Source organism: Argopecten irradians, chromosome 2 (genome assembly GCF_041381155.1).
Source record: "Argopecten irradians isolate NY chromosome 2, Ai_NY, whole genome shotgun sequence".
NCBI classification, from domain to species: Eukaryota; Metazoa; Mollusca; class Bivalvia; order Pectinida; family Pectinidae; genus Argopecten; species Argopecten irradians.
In genome coordinates, this window is record NC_091135.1 from 51,822,474 (window position 1) to 51,846,016 (window position 23,543).

General features: G+C 38.7%; 1 protein-coding gene and 1 pseudogene across 4 annotated transcripts; one reads left to right on the forward strand and one right to left on the reverse strand.

The window, feature by feature from the left end:
• Positions 1–23,543, reverse strand: part of LOC138315873 (uncharacterized) — a 173,230-nt pseudogene that overhangs the window by 58,799 nt on the left and 90,888 nt on the right.
• On the forward strand, positions 18,126–23,280 carry LOC138315870 (uncharacterized). 4 transcript variants are annotated; one of them, XM_069257183.1, is made up of 2 exons: positions 18,126–18,407; positions 21,644–23,280. In XM_069257183.1, the coding sequence occupies exon 2, from the start codon at positions 21,675–21,677 to the stop codon at positions 22,713–22,715; it is 1,041 nt and encodes a 346-aa protein (XP_069113284.1). In that variant the 5' UTR covers positions 18,126–18,407; positions 21,644–21,674; the 3' UTR covers positions 22,716–23,280. The 4 variants fall into 4 exon arrangements, with proteins under 4 accessions (XP_069113284.1, XP_069113285.1, XP_069113288.1 ...); XM_069257184.1 differs by lacking the exon at positions 18,126–18,407 and adding an exon at positions 18,886–19,102; XM_069257187.1 differs by lacking the exon at positions 18,126–18,407 and adding an exon at positions 19,473–19,497.

The following is a 23,543-nucleotide window of genomic DNA, read 5'->3' on the forward strand; positions in this document are numbered from 1 at the left end:
CCTGGATGGTAACGTAGCCAGTTACTTTGAAATGTTGAAAGCTTTCTTTTCAGTGGTCCGAAAACCGACAGATCCAGTGGCTGCAAACGGTGGGAGCATTGTGGCGGAAATGATAACAAAACTGTTCCGTTTTCCTTGGCATAGTTAAGAGCATCTAGTGAGAAATGAGTCATGATTATCCAACAAAATGAGCACTGGGTTGTCCTTGACTGGTTTCACATGTTTCAAAGTGTTTCAGAAACAAAAGAAAATTGTCTGCCGTCATCCAACCAGAAGGATGGGCAGTTCCCTTGGAACCAGCTGGTGCTCCAGTCAGAAAAGAATCCCTGAATTTCCTCAGTGATGTCAGAGAGATTCTGCGCAGGCGCAGCATCTTTTCGAATTTGATGGGAGACGAGACAGCGCGTTCCTGCCGACCTCCGGATTTTAGGTATATATATTTTCTCGTTTGAGTTTGTTTGCATAATTGCGGTGATTATGCTAGCCTTGGTGGCTTGGTTATTTTTTCACGTATGGTACGTGTCATGGATTTTCTTTATAACGAGGTGGTCTCGTTTTTGGTTAGCTGTACCTGGAGTGGCAGCGTTCATGGCTGGCGGCCATGTTGGAATTTTTAGGGAGAATACTTGGTTTTTATATCGGAAACTAATTTTTATGGTTAAATTCGGAGAAAGTTTATGGGATGTTGTTCTTGTGGTATAATGATACATATTTTGTATGGTTTACAGGATGTGAGAGTAAACATGGCCCCACAAATCCTTAAAAGACGACACACCCTCGTGGGAAAAGATTTGCTTCCACTTATAAAAAAGCTTCGAGATTTCCATGGTGACATATCTGGTTTCACATATGCCATATTGAGATCCTCATTGGAAACGGAGAATTTACCGGCTGCTGAACTTATCAAACATTTTCGTGAATTAACTGGAGAAAATGAGGAGATTTTGGAGATGGCGGGGCGTGAGTTCAATAATGACAATTTAATGATCCTGCTTCATTTGTCTATATTGCATGCAAACGATGTTGGCGGCCTGGATGGACAGGAATTGCAGCAGGAAATTTTTGTTTTATGATATCCTGTGACTTTGTTTTTGGATACGTACATATATTTGTTTAGCGTAAGCCTACTAGGGAGTGGGACGACTGGTTCGCCCGTTGTCAGTATAATGTGACCGGGTGGGGTGTGTTGCTTGGTGTCTTCGGCGGCATGCTTCAGTGATATAGCACTATAAAAAGGGCAACAGTTCCACTATACAAGAAGACACAACATGAATATACCGCAGTCTCCCAAAACACGCACATCGCACAACATACACGCAAAAACCAGCATACATGGGAGGCCGTCCTTACATGACCATAGCCGTTAATAGGACGTTAATTAATCAAACAAACAAACAAACAAAGTATTGCGTCAATACTTCCTAGAGGGTATCGACAATTGCCTATTACCCATTAGAGGGATGGTTGTATGGACTATGCAGGTAGGGCGTTAGAATTGTACCTGCTGCCCCTATTGCATGATCGTAAAAGGTGACTAAATTTAGGATCTTATCTTTTCTTTTCTTCCTAACTGACTTTATCTTTCCTAATGCCTTCCTTGGCACCGCCTCATTTTTGGCCTTGCGTCGAGCGTTCGCCCCTGTGAGAAAGGCTCTGGGTTCTGTCCCCTGGCCGAGACACACCAAAGTCTATAAAAAAGTGGTAGTTTCTGCTCCTGCTTAGCGCTCAGCAAACGGGGAGTGGGACGACTGGTTCGCCCGTTGTCAGTATAATGTGACCGGGTGGGGTGTGTTGCTTGGTGTCTTCGGCGGCATGCTTCAGTGATATAGCACTATAAAAAGGGCAATAGTTCCACTATACAAGAAGACATAACACGCACCTTGCACAACATACACGCAACACACTGCATACATGGGAGGCCGTCCTTACATGACCATAGCTGTTAATAGGACGTTAATTAATCAAACAAACAAACAAAGTATTGCTCATTCTGTCATATACAGGTACGCATAGGTCGGACAACTGTTTGTGTCCATTAACATAGTTTATCGTTTCACGACAGGAGATTGTGCGATCAATGCCTTGGCCTAGTCTATGAATGTGCAATATGGCAATATAACATAAAAAGAATTCATTGATTAACATATTGTCCTCATTGTCCTGTTGTCATTACTCTTTTCTTTGTTTATTTGTAACTTTATTACCATCTCCATACACGTATAACAATGATGACATGATTCAGTAATTAATGTTTATCTATATATTTATTTCATTTTTATTGATAACATGGGCACATTTGCGGATTGTTCTTCATTAGTTTTGGGTAGATATTAAATGCAATCTGTAATTTATTTTATTACCAACCGGTTCGAATACCCCCTAGATGTACTGACAAGTCAGGTGCTACTGGTGGAGGTGATCGAGAGGAGACCTATGAGGGGAATCTAGAGCCACCATCGAAAAAAAAGAAGAATGTGTGTCTTCGGAGGAGGTAAATGTTCTAAGGGATCGTGTCAAATTCCTCTGCACACAGAATGACCCAAGTGAGATGCTAATTCTGCTGGCCCTAGACGAGCTGGCACATGCTGCAAAGAAGGTTTCATCAGAAGATGCAGACTTATATGATGAACTCTGAAGGCAGGCCCAAAGAAATCAGGGGAAAGTACAAATTCCCTTTCTGGCTTTAACTGTTCTGGGGGGTGGGGCTTCAGATTTAATATCCAGAGCCTTGTCAAAATGTAAAAAAGTTGAAGAGTTACCAAAAGAAAAACCAGTTGTGACACCAACACAAGTTCCAATTAGTACCCAATCCCCATTGGCTAATTTGTACCCTAATACTTTTCCTCCACTATATCCAAATGGCATGATGATGGCTCCTCAATGCCAGCCTATGACACATCAACCCTACTATAGTCAGGTTGGGTACCATTTTGGCCAACAACCCCAGAGTTCCCCAGGTTGGGGTTACAGATCACGTCAATATAGGGGAAGGGTGTCGGCGTCAGCTTCTGGTATAAGACAAGTGGGACCATGCTTATTTTGTGACACTATGGGCCATCATATCAAAGATTTATCAAACATTGAAAAATGAATGAAGTTGTTAGGTCTTAAATGGCTATTAACTACATTATAGTGATATATAAAAATATATTATATAATGTGAATTTCATGGATTCGGCATTGTGCTGAATAAGTTGAGTTTTTTAATTCATAGTTTAAGTTTATTGTTACTTTGTTATTTAGACATGTTAGGTATTTTAGTTAATGATAGCTAGATCTCCAGCCCAAGAAATTCTTATTCTCTTGTGGACCTTGGTTCACATGGGCTGCCGGGTGTGGCTGTCTTTCTGCAGTGAAGGCCATCTGGATGCTTTTTATAAGGCGTAATATTGAAAAAACCAATTTCACTAGAGTTCTGAAGATTAAAACTGGTGTGAGAATGTTTTTCACCATTTTCAGCCTCATCCTGTTTTTGTCCCGGAAGAGGCAGCAAAATCATTAAGAAGGCATCCAGTTTGGTTGACTCTGGAGTCAGACAGGCCTCATCTCACAGCGCATGATCATTCTACGGCAGAACAGGTGTTAGGGGGAAACATTGTTTTTAATGTAAATAAAAAGGGCTCCGGAATGTTTTGTGTCTGGTCAGTTACATAATTATTTAGACCAGTGGGAAGAAATAATTGACAATCAGAGTTTGGAGGCTAAGAATGTATTGGCTTGGTTGAAAAATGGTGTTGATGTCCAAGAATTATTCCAACCTTTTAAGGATATGTTTAAGGGAAAGGCTTATGACACTACTAGCCCACCTGAGGTTTTTATGAAAAATGCACCCTCTTGTATCGGTTTCCAGCCATTTATTGTTCAGGAGATTACCGAGCGCCTTAAAAATGGATCAGTGTGCTCATGGGGAAAGTTAGGAGAATGTGAACTTCCAAAACTGATTATGCCATTGACCGTAGAGCCATCGAAGCCCCGGCTTTGTCATGATGAGCGCTACTTCAATCTATGGATGAAAGATTTGCCATTTAAATTGGACACATTGAGGGATGTCCCTCGCCTGGTCCAGAAAGGAGCAATGATGGTATGTTGTGATGAGAAATCTGGTTATGACCATGTTAGGTTAACAAGAGAATCACAGACCTACTTTGGTTTTGTATTCCAGGGCTGGGTGTTCTCGTATACTACCCTTCCATTTGGGTGGAAGGCATCACCATATATCTATCAGACTATACGTATGCAGGTAACCTCTTATATGAGGGGACTATGAATTCAAAATCTTCAGTATATTGATGATGGTTTTGTGGTCTGTAATATCGTTCATAACTCTTTACAGATTACTGATATAGGGACTGATACACAGTCTGTGAGTAGTAGTGCAGGAAAAGTGGACGATGATGATCCTCTAGATAGTTACGCACAGTGTAGCATTTACTGTGTATTGGAGATTCTCACTAGACTTGGCTATACTTTGTCTCTCCATCAATGTCAGCTTGATCCTAAAACATGTGTGAGGTTTTTAGGTTTCTTTGTGGATTCTGAAAGGTTCGCCTTAATCCTTCCCCAAGTGGTAGTTTCTGCTCCTGCTTAGCGCTCAGTACACAGGGAGTGGGACGACTGGTTCGCCCGTTGTCAGTATAATGTGACCGGGTGGAGTGTGTTGCTTGGTGTCTTCGGCGGCATGCTTCAGTGATATAGCACTATAAAAAGGGCAACAGTTCCACTATACAAGAAGACACAACATAAATATACCGCAGTCTCCCAAAACACGCACCTCGCACAACATACACGCAACACACCGCATGCATGGGAGGCCGTCCTTACATGACCATAGCTGTTAATAGGACGTTAATTAATCAAACAAACAAACAAACATCCCCAAGAGAAGAAACAATCTCTCTGCATGCTCATTGAATTAATTTATTCTTGCAAGAGGGTTGATCTTATGACACTTCAAAGATTTGCAGGGAAATGTGTGTCTATGAATCTAGCTGTTCCATCAGCAAGGTTATATACACGAGAGGCAAATCGCTGCATCTCCATTGCGAGTAAGAATAGCAGGTCTGTGGAGGTGACAAACAGCCTCAAAGAAAAACTGCTCCACTGGCGTTTTCTTGATACTTGGGAAGGCTGTGTGTTACCTGGCGTCCTGAACATCATGCCCAGATATTACTGGCCACAGATGCCTCATTGTACAGCTATGGTATGGCTTTCCTATCAGGGGACTCTGTACTGCAAGGTACTAGAGAGCAACCAACTAAATAATTTTAGACCACAGTGTTAAACTTTGTTAAAGTTTTGTACTGTATTATTAAAACAAGGGAATATTAGTTAGCTATTGTGTTCTATAATTAAAGTTTAGGTTCTCATATAACGCTAAACAGAAAAAAAATTTGGGTCCTTCTGCTCAAACTCCAACCAGGGTAGCTTTATTGAAATCAGGCGCATTTTGCACTAAAAAAATCCTGAAATTCTAATGCTTTTACCTATTCATTATCAAAGTTGATATTTTGAACCCAAATCTCAATATGAATTTCCAAATTCATATCCAAATTCATATCATGGTTATCTAGGAATAATTACCTGTCAGAAAACATTTTTACTTTTGAAATTCATAATTAGCCAGCCAATCAGCGGCCGGGTTAAAATTCTATCCTCGGCTCAATCTTGTATACACAGGGGCCATTTCGAAGGTCTTTTTTATTTAGTTGGTTGATCCCTATAGAGAGCAACCAACTAAATAATTTTACATAAACCACATTGTTAAACTTTGTTATAGTTTTGTACTGTATTATTAAAACAAAGGAATATTAGTTAGCTATTGTGTTCTATAATTAAAGTTTAGGTTCTCATATAACACAAAAAAGAAAAAAAGTTTGGATCCTTCTGCTCAAACTCCAACCAGGGTAGCTTTATTGAAATCAGGCGCATTTTGCACTAAAAAATCCTGAAATTCTAATGCTTTTACCTATTCATTATCAAAGTTGATATTTTGAACCTAAATCTCAATATGAATTTCCAAATTCATATCATGGTTATCTAGGAATAATTACCTGTCAGAAAACATTTTTACTTTTGAAATTCATAATTAGCCAGCCAATCAGCGGCCGGGTTAAAATTCTATCCTGGGCTCAATCTTGTATACACAGGGGCCATTTTGAAGGTCTTTTTTTATTTAGTTGGTTGATCCATATAGAGAGCAACCAGCTAAATAATTTTACATAGACCACAGTGTTAAACTCTGTTAAAGTTTTGTACTGTATTATTAAAACAAAGGAATATTAGTTAGCTATTGTGTTCTATAATTAAAGTTTAGGTTCTCATATAACACTAAATAGAGAGAAAAAAATTGGGTTCTTCTGCTCAAACTCCAACCAGGGTAGCTTTATTGAAATCAGGCGCATTTTGCACTAATTCTAATGCGTTTATCTATTCATTATCAAAGTTGATATTTTGAACCTAAATCTCAATATGAATTTCCAAATTCATATCATGGTTATCTAGGAATAATTACCTGTCAGAAAACATTTTTACTTTTGAAATTCATAATTACCCAGCCAGACAGCGGCCGGGTTAAAATTCTATCCTGGGCTCAATCTTTATACACAGGGGCCATTTCGAAGGTCTTTTTTTTATTTAGTTGGTTGACCCCTACTACATTTGGAGATTTCTGGTTAGAGAATGATTCACGCCCTATTCAGGCTGATGCTCTCTTAAAGGCGGTTGTATCTCTTGGGGAGCGAATGTATAACCATAGAGTAGACATCTTGACTGATAATAAGGCAGTGCTACATTCCTGGCAGAACTAGGGAGATAGAGATCAAGCACTGAATCTGATCATGAAGTCAATATTTATAGTTCATTTTCCTGCATAATATTGACCCCTAAATTTAGGATCTTATCTTTTCTATTCTTCCTAACTGACTTGATCCTTCCTAAGGCCTCCCTTGGCACCGCCTCACTTTTGGCCTTGAGTTGAGCGTTCGCCCCTGTGAGGAAGGCTTTGGGTTCTGTCCCCTGCCCGAGACACACCAAAGTCTGTAAAAGTGGTAGTTTCTGCTCCTGCTTAGCGCTCAGCAAAAAGGGAGTAGGACGACTGGTTCGCCCGTTGTCAGTATAATGTGACCGGGTGGGGTGTGTTGCTTGGTGTCTTCGGCGGCATGCTTCAGTGATATAGCACTATAAAAAGGGCAAAAGTTCCACTATACAAGAAGACACAACATGAATATACCGCAGTCTCCCAAAACACGCACCTCGCACAACATACACGCAACACACCGCATACATGGGAGGCCGTCCTTACATGACCATAGCTGTTAATAGGACGTTAATTAATCAAACAAACAAACAAACAAAATTGACCTCCAGCTGCAGTACATTCCTTCTCGTGACAATCCAGCAGATGCCCCTTCTCGTGTTGTTGATTTGTCTGAAACTATGCTAGACAGTGAGGCTTGGCAGGTTGTAGAGGAACGATTTGGGCCTCATTCAATGGATTTAATGTCTTCTGACTCAAATGCGCAGGCGCAGCATCTTTTCGAATTTGATGGGAACAGAGTCTGGAGACATGTAGACCTGGAGGATATACTATAAGGAAGGTTTATTCTATGAAAAGTACTTAGTTAAGGAGCGATGAAGCTGAATCCATCAAGTCACTTAGGTTATGTTATATGCACACGTGAATAAACAAGGAAATGTGGAATGCTGTTTCCGCTTGCTGATACCGCTATACATAAATTGAATAGCTGTCCCCTCTCAGATGATGTCAAAAATCCTATTTGCTTTACACCAGTATCAGCTACGATCTTTTTGGGTTTCAACACTGTCAAAACTCCTGACTCATCAACATTCCAAATGCTACATGCATCAAACAAATGTCGGTCCATCACTTCAGTTAATTTTGTAAAAAAAAATCAAACACATTGTTTTTGTTAAATGCTGTAGCTCGAGCGATGCTGGTTGTCTCTGGTGTCTTCATTGAAAGGTCCGAATGACGCTTTAAGAATGATGCGAACCAGTCAACACCTGCTGTTTCTTTTTCTGCCCACAATGCTGGCATACTTATATTTAACTGTTTGTGTTTCGCACATTCGTATGCTAAAAATCGAACTTCTCTTGGGCTAGGCCCAAAGTAAATTAAAGATGCATGCTTTAAAAAAGTTACCAGCGTACGTTCATTGATATCCGAATGTCAAATTTGATGTAGATCTATCGGGCAGCATGTTTATTTTTTTCATATAACCTTGTAGAGTGGAACGCGGCACACCAAACAACTGGCCTGTTTTCTCGTAACCATCGTTAGTATTCTTATAGTGATTTTATGGCATTTCGCAAGACGTCTGGTGACGTGGTGTCGGTCCCTTTTCTATTGTATGTTCGCACCATGATATAATTCTGAGATTGGGTTTCAAGTAAAACATCAAAATTTCCTCAATTGAAGTGTTATCTCTGTAGGGTCCATACCTATTATCGTGACGAACATATTATCGTGATTTGAAATGTACTCAAAGGGTGTGGAGTATACTGAGGGTTTATTTGTCTCTTTTTTGATGATTCTGGCCACTGTCATGGTAGGTTTCATTCACAAAAAATATGCCGTTTCAGACGACCTCAATAGAAATACAAACATTTCAAACTTCGCAACACGATAATATGCATGGACTCTGTGTAGGTCTAGAATATACAAGACGTTAAAAGCTTGCTATTTAAGGGACAATTTTGTCTAAGAGTACATTAAAACTTGCACATATTTCGGAAACAAACCAGTTCTAATGGCAATTAGATTAGTTGGTTTTACGGTGATATGTCAGAAAAGCCAACTATAGTCAAATGTATGTGAAAAGATCAATCGCCATTACACATAGTCTTGTGTGCCGAACCTTGACCCTTGCCTGTGTAGTAAAGATGTTTTGTCTAGAACTACTCATATCGCTCTTACAGTTGTGTTAACATTATTAGAAGCATGTTTTGTCTAAAAATAATTTCATCAACTCCGAAGTGGTTATGTATTTCATTTGTTTAACGTGCGTGACTTTCATTCGGGTAAGGGTACAGCGTACATGTTGTACCTTCTTAATCGTATTGATCAACGATTTGGAATTTCAATGGTATTAATCAAAATACTAAACAATGTTGTGGAATTTGTCACAATTACTTGTCATATGTTTCATAAGGAATGTAGAACAATGACATAACGCACAATGTTCGGTCACTTTTACGTCACGCCGGAATTTCATTGGAAAAAGCGTTGAACAGTAAAATAATATAAGCGCAATACTATTTTTTTAATTGAAAAACAGAAAGGATATATTTATTAAATTACGGGAGGACTTTTATCAAAATATTTGTAATATTTATTTTTCTATTGATGTGTTTTTGTTGAGAAAATGACGTTTTTTGGCGCGACAGATGTAACACGCACCTGTATGCGGTTTCAGTTAAAGTGTCACTGTGGTCATAGTGAACACCACATGGCGGTAAAATTTGAGATTCCCCAAAAACGAACTATCATGATGTCATTTCGTTATAATGAATTGTGACGTCATACTTCAAAATGGTGGACTTTGTTTGTAGACTTGCCGATCGACAGATCCGAAGAGAAAAGATAAAAAAAAATACATGAGATAGAGACATGAATTGTTAATATAAAAATACGTTTTTCTTCTATTTTAATAACATGTCAGAAAATATAGACTGCGACGTCGTTCTACTTTTTTATCGAACAAAACCTTTGTCTTGCAGAAATGACACAAAATGAAATTTTTAGATTGACTGTTCTGTCACGCAAGTTCACGACGTTGAAAAATGACTTTATATTAGGAAGTATGTTTTCTATTCAGAATAAAAAAATACGTTTTTGCTCAAATATACGTGTGCGAAATCTCTACTGAAAATTCAAAAAAGTATTCGAAAAATTGCGTTTTTTCTTTGTCTTGCAGGTTTGCCGAATGTCGGAAATGACGTCAATTGCGCTCGTAATGTTATAAGATAATGACGTCTTTTACATTCAATAACGTTACATAAAAGTGACCGAACATTGTGCGCGACGTGAATACATTTATGTCATATTTGCTTCGTGGTTACGTAACGAATTACCCTCACGGAATTGTCCTTTTAATTTATATCATTATGTTAAATATCAGCTGTATATACAATAATAATGTGGATCTCATATAAACAAAAAACCTAAAAATAAATCAATTTAGTGCCAAATAAGATTTTAAATGAAAGCAATGCTGGCTAAGAGTGTTAGTGCGGGGCAAGTTCGGTCACAGGCCGAATGTGCCCCTATTGAAAAGACCGAACTTGCCCCTGGCATTATTTGTCAAAAACACCATGTATACCTCTTTGTATGGTGCATTAATAGTACAGTCGTCATGTTGCAAAGCAGAAAGTTGATTAAACGAACTTTCTGCCTTACAAAGCAATAAATAAAAACTAAAGTCGTTCAGGTTTGGGTGATAATGTAGCCAAGGTTTATTACTGTATCATCGTATTATGTAATGTTACATAATTATAGATAGATGATATAATCATGACACAATATTGCAAAATATTATTGCATAACATATTTTTTATAATTATGATTACAGTAAGTGGAAGAACCACATGTAATAAACCAGGTAGTAATTTGTCCAAACACCCAAACCTGAGTTGGTAAGTATATTAAGTAAAATTACATATTTGTATAAAGTAGTTTTTTAAAAAGGTTCAAAGGAGAGTAGTGACCATTAATGAATTCAGTCTGTACTGCCTGTTACTGCAATGATAAGTTAAGACTCATATAATTACAGGTCCATGGTATATACGTGCACATGTCCATCACGGTATATCATACACAGTTCCACATGGTATAACACAAAATAAATCCAAAGTCAATCCATGAAACAATATGAAGTTCAATGATATAACCAGCAGCACAGAAAGTCGACACCATAAATAATCCCTGACAAGGACATAGTCATTCAGATCCCCTGCCAATGGAGATATCAAAGCTGAAGTAAGTTTGATTGTGGAGACTTATGTGTATGAAAAAAGAACAGGAAAAAGGAAGTTGAGCTAAAGAAAGATGGAGTATAATTCAAGTAGAGCGGGGCTGCAATTGTTGAATCAGGTATACAGCCTTGACATTTATATTAGACTATATACACAAAGATGGGTGGAGTTTTGCAAAGTAACATTTACCATTTACCATGATATTTTCAGCAATGTTTCCACGGTAACGGAAAAAGTGCAAAAACTGAAAACCTAAAAATAGCAAAAGGCACTACTAGACCATAAGAACAATGTGTCTATGAAGTTTCTTTGAAATATCTCTGCTGGTTTTAGAGTTGTGCTCCGGAAACGATTCTTACACAAAAATCTGCCATTTTCAGCAATGTTTCCATGGTTACAGAAAAAAGTACAAAAAGTGAAAACCTTAAAATATCAAAAGGCACTACTAGACCATAAGACTAATGTACCTATGGAGTTCCGTGCATATATCTCAACTGGTTTTCCAGTTATGCTACGGAAACGAACATGGTTACGGAAAAAGGACAAAAAATGAAAACCTAAAAATAGCAAAAGGCACTACTAGACCATAAGAACAATGTGTCTAAGAAGTTTCATGGAAATATCTCTGCTGGTTTTAGAGTTGTGCTCCGGAAACGATTCTTGTACAAAAAATCTGCCATTTTCAGCAATGTTTCCATGGTTACAGAAAAAAGTACAAAAAATGAAAACCTTAAAATATCAAAAGGCACTACTAGACCATAAGACCAATGTGTCAATGAAGTTTCGTGGAAATATCTCTTCTGGTTTTAGGGTTATGCTCCGGAAACGAACCTGGTACAAAAATATGATATTTTCAGCAATGTTTCCATGGTTACGGAAAAAAATGCAAAAAAAAATGAAAACCTAAAAATAGCAAAAGGCACTACTAGACCATAAGACTAATCTGTGTATGAAGTTTCGTGGAAATATCTCTACTGGTTTTAGAGTTATGCTCCGGAAACCATTCGTACGGACGGACGGACGGACGGAACCCATTTGTATATCCCCGCCAACTTCGTTGGGCGGGGGATAATTAACATTATGTTCTCCTGAACTCGGTTTAAGAGGTCCATCGATGTCCATGTACTGTCTGTGATCGAACAGACCACGCACTGTTCAGAATGTTTGTACAAGTATATTTAAGTCACTGTTATTACATGCACACTACAGAGATGGGTCTTCATGGCTGACCACAGACATTTAAAAATTCAGAATTTTTTCTTTATAGCTTCCCTAAGTGAAGTACTGAGGTGTTGACGATATGCGAGAGACGTTTCTATGTATTTCTTATATGCATCACTACGCCAATCCCCTTGCGCTTGAATGATTTAATGTGGTCAGCCACACTCAAGTGCAAAGGATGCTCCAACCCGCCTAAAGCTATGCCCAGAGTATTTTGAATGATCTATCCTGAGATGTCCAAGGCACTCTCGAAGACGAGAGAGGAAAATATCATAGCTAAGCAACCTACATCCCCCTGGAGTAGGGAACATAAAGACCGGTATCTTTAAGTTTTTTGATGGACACAGCCTGAACAGCAAAAGGAGGGCTTGGGTGGGGCAGAGGGGAGAGCAAAGAATTAATGGTAAAGGTACAGAGAGTGACCTCTCTCTAAACTGAATAGTTTTTAACCAATGCACATGTAGAATCACTCCCTTAGGACTAAAGGACACATTATGACGACTTAGATGTATGTTAGGATTAAAGTCCTTCAAGGAGGGGGGAAAGGTTAGACTTACTGAAGAAGGAGAAGGCAACCAAGAAAGCAGCCCAAAAGCAAATATCACGAGGGGACTTAATGTCAAGCTGGGGTAAGATTTGCATTAAAATAATGGGAGTAATCGGAAGTTTCTGGCAGGAGAGTCAACCGTGCTGTACTTATGTTTAGGAATGTTTTCAGCATAATCATTCACTGCTAATCCCTCAGGTCTACTACAGTCATGTATCAGTCGTACACCTCCATCAGGCTTTGGTATGACCCCTAAAGGACTGACTATCTTGGGTGTAAAGGGCACTTTAACATAATTACCATTCTCAATTTCGGTCAAAACTTGCTCTGTTGCTTTCTGATATAAAGGACTTGAGGGTCTAGCTGATGGGTGATTTTTTAGATAAGCTCTGGCAGGACTAGATACAGGATCAATAATATCAAAACCATTCCTAATTCCATTTAAGGTGTAAGTCTTGTCAAAATCATTGCCTAATTCATCCTCCCAGGCCGTTATGTTCAAACAAGCAGTGGGCTTAGGTTGCTTAGCTACACCTAGTTTTTTAAACTATGGTTTCCTCTAGCATGAGACGCAAAACATGCTGGTATTGAACAAACATGCTCGTATCGACACTGCTGTGCCTGACATCCCCCTTTAGAATTGAATCTTTTGCATATTTCCTTCCCTTGGGTTGTAAAATTAGCAAATTTCTGTTGAGTACCGGGGGCCAAAGGTTTTTTCCTCTGTTTTGCAGACTGAGAATTTGATGACTGATATGGTCTGAGGCGCAAAAATTCGTCCGATAGGTGAGAGACAGCTGTACCCCAACGGAACTTGTGGACATGTTGGAGACGTCTGTATTCCCTATCATATAGGAAGACAGATATCATACCATGTGTTGATATTAAACGATATATCCTAGAAGTGTGTGATAGGTAATCAAAAATGTGGTCTTTGGACAGAGTACCATCCTGTACAAGTTTATGTAATATAGCCAAATTAGCATTGGACCATTGTGACAAAGAGATATTTTCTAATTTAGGTTTTTGGGGCCCAGCTTTATAAATAAATTGAAAGACCTCATTTTCAGACACAATTTTCTCAGTCTGCATACCCCCCATTAACAAAATCTGTGATATCTAAGTAGTTATTATCACGGGCCTGCCCGAGTGATTTACCTGACGGTCCTGCCATGAAAACCCACCTTGCAGTGTTTCATCAGTATTTTCACGGCATCCAGCTGTGGTCTGTTGACCTCTCTGCAGGTTGTTCAACACTTCCCTGATCAGTAAGTCTTCATCCTGGGAATTGTCATCAGGTGTAGCCGATTCCTGGACCTGGGATGTGGAGCCGCCTGTGGCTCCTTCTGCTCTACGCTGTACTGCCTCTACCGGATCCGTCGAAAAAGTTTGTTTCACAGCTTTGAAAATGAGTTTGACCTGGCCTACAGGGATCTTGGACTTGGCCAGGTCCTCAGAAGTGAGGCAAGATAGGGCCTCCATTGAACAAAAACCCAAATTGAACAGTAAATTTAGTGAATCCTCAGTTATTTTTTTCTGTGTTGCCCAGATCTCCACTTTTTTCATTTCCGCGTTCAAATCAGAGGAATCCATGATTAGTATTTTTTCCAAAATCAGGCCGAATTAAAGTTGAATTTATGTTCTTTTTCTTATAAAATTGACTGATGTTCCAAAATTAAAATTGACCACAAAAGTAACAGCCGTCACAAAAGGCCGCACAGTCTAGTTGAATGGCAAACAATGCCTGCTCTACAGATTTTGCCGTTTTCATGATGCTCTCCAACCTCTGAATCATGTATGTGTCCAAAGAAACGTCATTTGGAATTTTAAAGAATTAACGTATTTCCTTTTCTGGCATTTTGAAGTTTTCAAATTTTGATCGTCTTTGATAAAATGATCCAAATACAGCAAGAATATTGAATGTGTAGATCGTCTGTGATAAAATGTTCCAAAATATAGCAAGAATATTGAGGCCGAATGTACCAAAACCAGCAAGAATCTTTGCTGAATTTCACTGCGAACAAGCGCGATCTGTTCTGCACGGCCGAAAATTTGAAAGTGACGCTTTACTTTGAATTTTCTATATACATATCAGAGGTTGGAGCAAGTTTTAAAACGATTGGATGCTACCTACCCTATCGTAGAGTTGTTGTGTCCCAGGGGGAATCACAACACGCTCTCCATTTGTTTACATATCTACGACGCATGGAAAAGTCCGAGAGACTCGAACGACAGTAAACCACGTTAACGAGACCTTGCGAGACTTGGTAAAACATTGTTAATAAACACTAATTTCGTTAAAAAGGAAATATCTAGAAAGTGTGTACATGTAAAGCGAATTCCTAAACTGTAATCTAAATTTAAAAGCGGGCATGTACAACGAAAGATAACAAAATGAGGAGTCGCACCAAACCGGAAGTTACACTACACAGACGTAAATATACACAGACGCGACACACGTGTGTAAGTACAGTACACTGCCGAAGAACAAGTGGGGTGTGTAGGACGTAAATATACACAGACGCGACACACGTGTGTAAGTACAGTACACTGCCGAAGAACAAGTGGGGTGTGTAGCGAGACAGGTATTGCATGTAATATTGTATACATATTACAAATGGTTCTTCCGCCTACAATAAATAAAATATTATCTAGATAATACTTACATTGATGGGAATTTGATTTGCAGTGTATGAAAGGCACATTACCCTACTTTAACATACGGATTAGGTTTTCATCATAATCAAAGCAGACGACAAGAAAAAATTTAAACTTGTATGAGAGTGCAAAAAGTTACCAGATGAAATAATAAGGAATCCTGCCAAAACGCAATCGAGCCCTGCAGGTATGGCGTTAGAATTGTACCTGCTGCCCCTATTGCATGATCGTAAAAGGCGACTAAATTTAGGATCTTATCTTTTCTTCCTAACTGACTTTATCTTTCATAATGCCTTCCTTGGCACCGCCTCACTTTTGGCCTTGCGTTGAGCGTTCGCCCTTGTGAGGAAGGCTCTGGGTTCTGTCCCCTGGCCGAGACACACCAAAGTCTATAAAAGTGGTAGTTTCTGCTCCTGCTTAGCGCTCAGCAAACGGGGAGTGGGACGACTGGTTCGCCCGTTGTCAGTATAATGTGACGGGGTGGGGCGTGTTGCTTGGTGTCTTCGGCGGCATGCTTCAGTGATATAACACTATAAAAAGGGCAATAGTTCCACTATACAAGAAGACATAACATGAATTTACCGCAGTCTCCCAAAACACGCACCTCGCACAACATACACGCAACACACCGCATACATGGGAGGCCGTCCTTACATGACCATAGCTGTTAATAGGACGTTAATTAATCAAACAAACAAAGCCAAAACGTCATAGAGCGGCCATCGTTCAAATGACGATGATTACGTCATCACAGGTGACGTCAAAAAATTGTCGACGGTCATCTACCTGCTTTTACACGCGAAATTTTGCTGGGTGCCGAACATGCCCGAAGCCGGACCAGCCACAGTCTCCCCTATATACATTGTGGCATTCATATATAGACATTCTATCATTACAGTATTCCTGAACAGTCCAGCGAGTGATCATAGTCTGCTCATATATCGCCAGCTACACAGACCACGTGGACTTCATACAAGGTAACTAATCACCGGTTTACTTTAATAACCACAATAAATCTGGGGTGGGTTTTTTTCGCCAATTCCGTCTTTCGAACCTTATTTTTTCTCTTTTGTCGCACATTTAAGGTTATTGCCATTAAAGCAATTTTGGGGGTCTTCCGCTTTTAGAAAATGGTGTTTCTCGGCCAGGGTTATGTTGGCCCATAATTCAAAAGAATGTTACTGCAAGTTTTGTAAGAGGAGCATCACTCAGTTTCAGTTGTAAGTGTTTGGTGCGTGTACATTTTGTATACAAGAACACGCAACACGATTACACATATACTGCAGTCTCCCAAAACAGACAGTTTACACAAGCAAGACACCACATTCACACACTACACACCGCATACATGAGAGACCGTCCTATTAACATTAATTTACGTCCTTTTACCAGCCAGGGTCATGGAAGGACGGCCTCCAATGTATGCGGTGTGTTAGTGTAGCCTGTAAGTAGTGTGAGGTTTGTGTTTTAGGAGACTGCTGTATCTCCGTTGTGTCTTATTGTATTGTGGAACTGTTGTCCTTTTAAGAGTGCTATATCGCTGAAGAATGCTACCGAGGACATCTAGAAACGTGGAAGGACGGTCTCATGTATGTCTTTGCGGTGTGTAGCATGTATGAAGTGAGAGGTGTGTTTTTAGGGAGACTAGTATGTTTTTGTTGTGTCTTCTTGTATTGTACACTTGCCCTTTAATAGTGCTATATTACTAAAGCATGCTGCCGAAGACACCCATCACCTTTTATGACCTAGCAACACTCAACCTGGTCACATTATACTGACAACGGGAATATGCGTATCCCACGTATGCGTTGTGTTGCGTGTATGTTGTGCGAGGTGCGTGTTTTGGGAGACTGCGGTATATTCATGTTGTATCTTTTCTAGTGCTATATCACTGAAGCATGCCGCCGAAGACACCAAGCAACACACCCCACCCGGTCACATTATACTGACAACGGGCGAACCAGTCGTCCCACTCCCTGTATGCTGAGCGCTAAGGAGGAGCAGAAACTACCACTTTTATAGACTTTGGTGTGTCTCGGCCAGGAGACAGAACCAAGAGCCTTCCTCAAAGGGGCTATCGCTCAACACAAGGCCAAAAGTGAGGCGGTGCTAAGGGAGGCATTAGGAAAGATAGTCAGTTAGGAAGAAGAGAAAAGATAAGATCCTTAATTTAGTCGCCTTTTACGATCATGCAATAGGGGCAGCAGGTACAATTCTAACGCCCTACCTGCAGGGCCTATCCAGAAAATCTTGAGAAACTCTCCAATTAAAACAATAATAATCATTAAAATCTTGCGTTTTTAAGTTATTCAAACGCCAAGAATGACGTTGTTTTGGTCTTGTTTTGGCAAAAATTGCATTCTATGAATTTCGTTGCTAAAGCTACAAACATTTTTTTAATTGCAATACATTTTTGTGCAGACTTTTTGTAGTCGACGTAGGAATAAGTGGTTACGTTTGTACTCACAAAAACTAGATTTCCGCATTTCAGCATATCATTTCTGATAATTTCAAATTGTCCGATTCTTAAAATTGAATCGGCACACGTTAGAGAACCAACATTTATAAGAAATGACGCCAGAAATGTTAGTTGGCAAGGAGACTGGTGATGACAAATAGCGATTCGAAAGCCTTTCAGCTTGACAATGGTGTTCTACTGTTGTATATATACACTGTACCACGAGTTTAGCACGTCTGTACAAGTTTGGGTAGATAAGGGTATGCCTGTGGGTAGATTGTTTGAAGGATGATAACAGGTTTACCGGAGACCGTTCACTCCACTCGCTCTATCTACACTGCTCCTAGACAGGCTTGATTACGACTGATCAGGTTACTGATAACGCTTGTGGACATTACTATGTCATAAACTCGGTAATCCCTTCCCTTGAATTAACGTTCAGTGATTTTACTCTTACAATTGCGTGGATGTAGAATTAGGATAATTAAGTCATTTCAACTGCAGTAAACCGCCAAGGCGCAAAACACAAAGGTAAGATTCTATAATGAATTCGGTACAGGTGTTTGCTATAAAAATGACACGTAAACTGATTAAACGAATCTTGCCTTAATGGACTAACATACAGAAAAATGAGAATATATTGGATGTTTCTAACACATTATCCAAATTTGGTACTGTGATCTTACAGATTGATGATTAGGGAAATGTTGAGAAAGAGAAAACATTATCTAATTTGGTTTCTTTTGGTTGATAATATTTACGTCCTATTAGTAGCCAGTGTCATATTTTGGTACTCAGAACTTAATATGAACGATTATGACTTCGTAATTACTGAAAAGTGACTGGAAAATGACGTTTTGATAATTTAAAACATCATGTGTGTAGGCTTTTATTATGATTCGCATTACCATGCCTAATGATTAATTCGCTATATCCATAAGATATAATCATAGATCGGAATATTTTCAGAATATAATTAGCTCCTCATAATTTTGCAGAAACCCTGTATAAAAGGAATCGGTCCACGGGGGTCGCTGTAGTGTTGGAGTACAGTACATAGGAATGTTAGGTTTATTTTCTGCAGTCAGGTTGTAAGGGATTCTTCCTATGATACTGGGTTTATTTATCTGAACGCCGCCATTTTGAAAGATACGAAAACCTGTGTTCTTGCCTGCAGAAAAAGAATATATAACTGGTTGAATGACAATCGAATACATTGCTTTCATGTAAGTAGACGTAATGGAATTATGTTGGGGAGTAAATGAAATTATTGCTTTATAATTGTCTGTTCCCGATATAGCCCTATACACAATAGAAACATCAGTCACCTTCCGCATTACATAGTAGTTCATGCTTTTAATGGGTAATTCAAAACGGTACTGTTGAGAATTGATGGGGAAATAAAAATATCCAAACTTTGCGGAAGGATTAGCATATTCTTTTAACACTGTTTGCATTCATTGCGGCAACGTTTTCATTGTGTGTAGATACGATACCTGGCTTGTCCGAGGCCAGTGTCTTTGTCCAATATCCTTATCACAGTGGCGTAACCTTTATGTTAGCTCAATATGACAAGTACGCATACGTGTGACAGATGTTTGTGTAAATGTCGACTGCGAAGGTAAGGTCGTACTTACGCATTTAGACGGGTAGTAGGTGAAGTTATTATAACCTATAGCTACAGAACATTTGGGGTGAGTTAAAGAAGTCATTCTCCCGACTTACACAAAGTGATGTGTTATAGTGATAGCTAATATACAGATAGTATTGGTCAGTGGTAAAATGAATGTTAATCAAGCTTTCTATGGCTGGTCAGTTGCTTTATTTATGTCATATTAACAGCTAGGTACATTTAAGGACGGCCTCCCCTGTATATGCAACGTGTTTGCGTGCAAGATAGATATCAGTTCATATGTTTCTAACTTGAACATGAAATACTATATCATTCCAGCCTTTGTGACATGAAATATTATAAGACTCTTTCATATGTGGATATGAAGGCTAGGGAATCGGATACTCTACCCGAGGGTCACAAAATGTAGTAAAACCCGAGGGTTTTGCAACATTTTGTGATCCCGAGGGTTTTATATCCCTATCCTTCATATCCACTTATGAAAGAGTATTTTTCTTTCATACCTTGACGTTTTATTGCAATTTTACAACTATAATATCCCGCCATTTTGAAATAAATTCGAAGAAATCCACGACTGAAAGTCAATTTTCTATTCATGAAAAAATACGTGTTATTTTCAACAAAAATTCCGTTGTTTGAATCTTTTATAATAAAACCAGTCAAGTTTGTGAAAAAAAATGTTAAAATTTTTCCCAAGAAATAGAAACTTCGTTGACGCCTTGACGTCACGAGAATTTATTGCATGGGTAGCCATTCAATACAGCCTCAGGTGACATGAGTTTATTGTCCTAGACCAGCTAGTATTACACCCGTAGGTATGGAAGAATATATCATTCCAGCCTTAATGACATGAAATATTATATCATTCCAGCCTTAATGGCATGAAATATTATATCATTCCAGTCTGAATGATTTTAGATGTTATGAAATATTTAAATCGTTATTGGGTATTCAAAATGTTTTATAGATTCATTTGTATTCTGAAGTTACAACATCTGTGTGAGAAATTCAAAACGGTTGGAGATTTTTTTATCTCCCTTCATATGCTACATAATCATTACATAGTTTGTGTGTCACCTGCAACGCAAGGGCGACACGTACGTAGGTATGTCGGCTTCGTTGGCGTCCGGGAAATGATCACCGTGCGAAAACTTTAGTATTTATTGTCCGATTTCAACCAAATTTGGGATATTGCTTTATATAAGGATGTGATATCGGATGAGTTCGATAATGGTCAAAATCCGTCAATATTTGCAAGAGTTACGGGACTTTAAGATAGTCAAAACAGATATATCCATGTTTTCCCTCGATAACTTTATTGTTCGATTTAAACCAAATTTTACATGTTGTTTTATATCAATGAGATCTCGGATGACTTTGATAATAGTCAAAATCCTTCAATATTTGCAAGAATTACGGGACTTTAAAATTGTCAAAACAGATAAATCCATGGTTTCCGATCGATAACTTTATTAAATATTTATTGTCCAATTTCAACCAAATTTGGTATATTGCTTTATATCAATGAAATCTCAAAGTAGTTTGATACTGGTCGAAATCCATCAATATATGCAAGAGTTACGGAACTTTACCTAATTATTAACAATATTTTCAACTGTAAATAACTATTTTTGTGATACTGCGGAGGCGACACATCCACTTCCGTGAAATTCTTGTCCTCTTCCATATGACTGATTTATCTGAACTGTTCGGATCCATTAAAAAACTCACCGTTATACTGACAACGGGATTAGCAACGTTTAAAGATTTCGTGTGTCTCAGCCAGAAGACAGAGCTTACCTCAAGGCTAGTGCTCAACAAAAGGCCAAACGTGAGGCGGTGTCAAAGAAGACGATAGGAACAAGAGAAAATATAATATCCTAAATTTAGTCGCCTGTTACGATCATGCAATAGGGACAGCAGGTACAATTCTTACGCCCTGCAGGATAAACACACGGCAAAGTGTTCTTGACGAATTATCTTAAATGTTAATAAAACCAAACCAAACAATACAAATGATACATAAAAATAACTCACTTAATTGGATTAATATACATGGTGTATGGACAATTAGAATGTTTTACCTCGTAATTGTTTAAATACAAGTATATATTTTTCTTGTATTTTGTTTCAGGTTGTTCATCTAACACGACTCCGCCTTTACAATGGCACGGGGAGGACTTAACTTCAAAGCTACATCCATTGTTGCTTTAGTTATTCTGGCTGGTGTCATTGTGGTTTACCGAATATCTGCAAGGACGGACCAGAGCCTCAACCTACCTTTGGAAGAGACTTTAAAATTAGAAACGGACCGAATTGCGACAGGTCAGACTACTAAAATCAAATGTCCAAGTAGTGAGCTGAAAAATATATACAGTTATGATTCCACACAATGGAAGCTTAATGAACGTGTGTGTAAAGAATGTCATGATTTCCCAAAAGCAACATTGAAAACACAGTTTGGAGAGACACCAATATTCATATATCCAAGTGAAAATGATATATGGGTTTCTGGTGTTATAAAGAACACTGGATCATTCGAAGCCGAAAAATCTAACGGAATAGCAGCATTATTAAAGGCGGACGACAATTTACATTTAATAGATATAGGCGCTAATATAGGTGTTCATACCCTTACTATTGCAAAAATGGGTCGGAAAGTTATAGCTGTTGAGGCATTAGACAAAAACGTTCAACATCTTTGTGCCTCCGTAGCAGCCGGCAATTTAGCCGGCGTCACAATCGTACACAACGCCATATCAGATGGTCATGCGACGGTGAATCTCGGCATAGATAAGAATAACATGGGTGGCACATATGTTGATGTTGACTCGAAACATATAAAAATGCTGAAGGAGGGTCGCGCACAAGGAACATATGGTGAGGTTGATACTATTACAATGGATGATCTTGTGGATCTTCCAGCTTTTAAAGATTTCACCAAAGTCATAATAAAGATGGATATTGAGGGATTTGAACATAAAGCTGTCGCTAAATCAGAAAAATTCTTTAAATCTGTGGATGTACAGGGATTTATCATGGAATGGGAATTCCACAGGAAAATGGCATCAGGAAAGGAAATATTAAAGCGAATGGCCGACTTGAAATTTGAGCCATTCCGTGTTGAAAACCCGTCTGCAAGACTTTCTGTTCAATCCAGTGATTCGTGGCCATACGATGTTTTATGGCGTCCCGCAGCAAAATGAATTCAATTAAAAGATGAAAAGGGAAATTATTCCTATGCATATCAACGGTCACTGCCGGGCTCACCTGCTGCCGTTGTAATATCATACATCGAGCTTTATTGACATTGTTATGACCATCGTTTAACACCGGTTTCGTATATCAACAGAAATAATGCGTTCTGTAATTTCAACGCGAAGAGTAGGGATAAAATCTTAATCGACGTCATCTTCATTTATAGGTCAAGGTGATACTATAAGACTGGTATTAAACTGTCATCCACAGCAACTGCAAAAATATGTTTTGGGATCGGAGTCTCAGTGTCTGGTACCATATTTAAGCATAATACAAATGTACATGTTAAAATTATGACATACGCTGCCTAAAGTGGGTCACATCAGCATGACACATGTGTACGGCGTACAATAGTACTGCATACATCACCGACAACCATCAATCACATTACTTATGCTGTTTATGTCGAATCTGGTATTGATCTTCTTAAACTTAAAGAAAATATGCATATTTTGGTTCAAAGACCTCTGGACCAAAGCTGACTGGCAATATAAATTAATTCATTCTGGGTTATCTATTCTTGTGTTATTTCTAATGCATTATTCAATATATTGTAACTTTTTAACGTTTTCCTCTGAGAATGTATTCAATTCAAAATCATTTGAAAATATATTAAAATGTTAAATCTGTATCTATGCTTTCAAATGCTTTTGTGATGATCTTGTCGCGATTGATAGAATCTGTCCCCGACACTTTCACTAACATATTCTTCATTTTATCACCTTTTCAATTAATGTTTTCATCAACATTTACCAAAAATCTAATTGGGGCGAAAT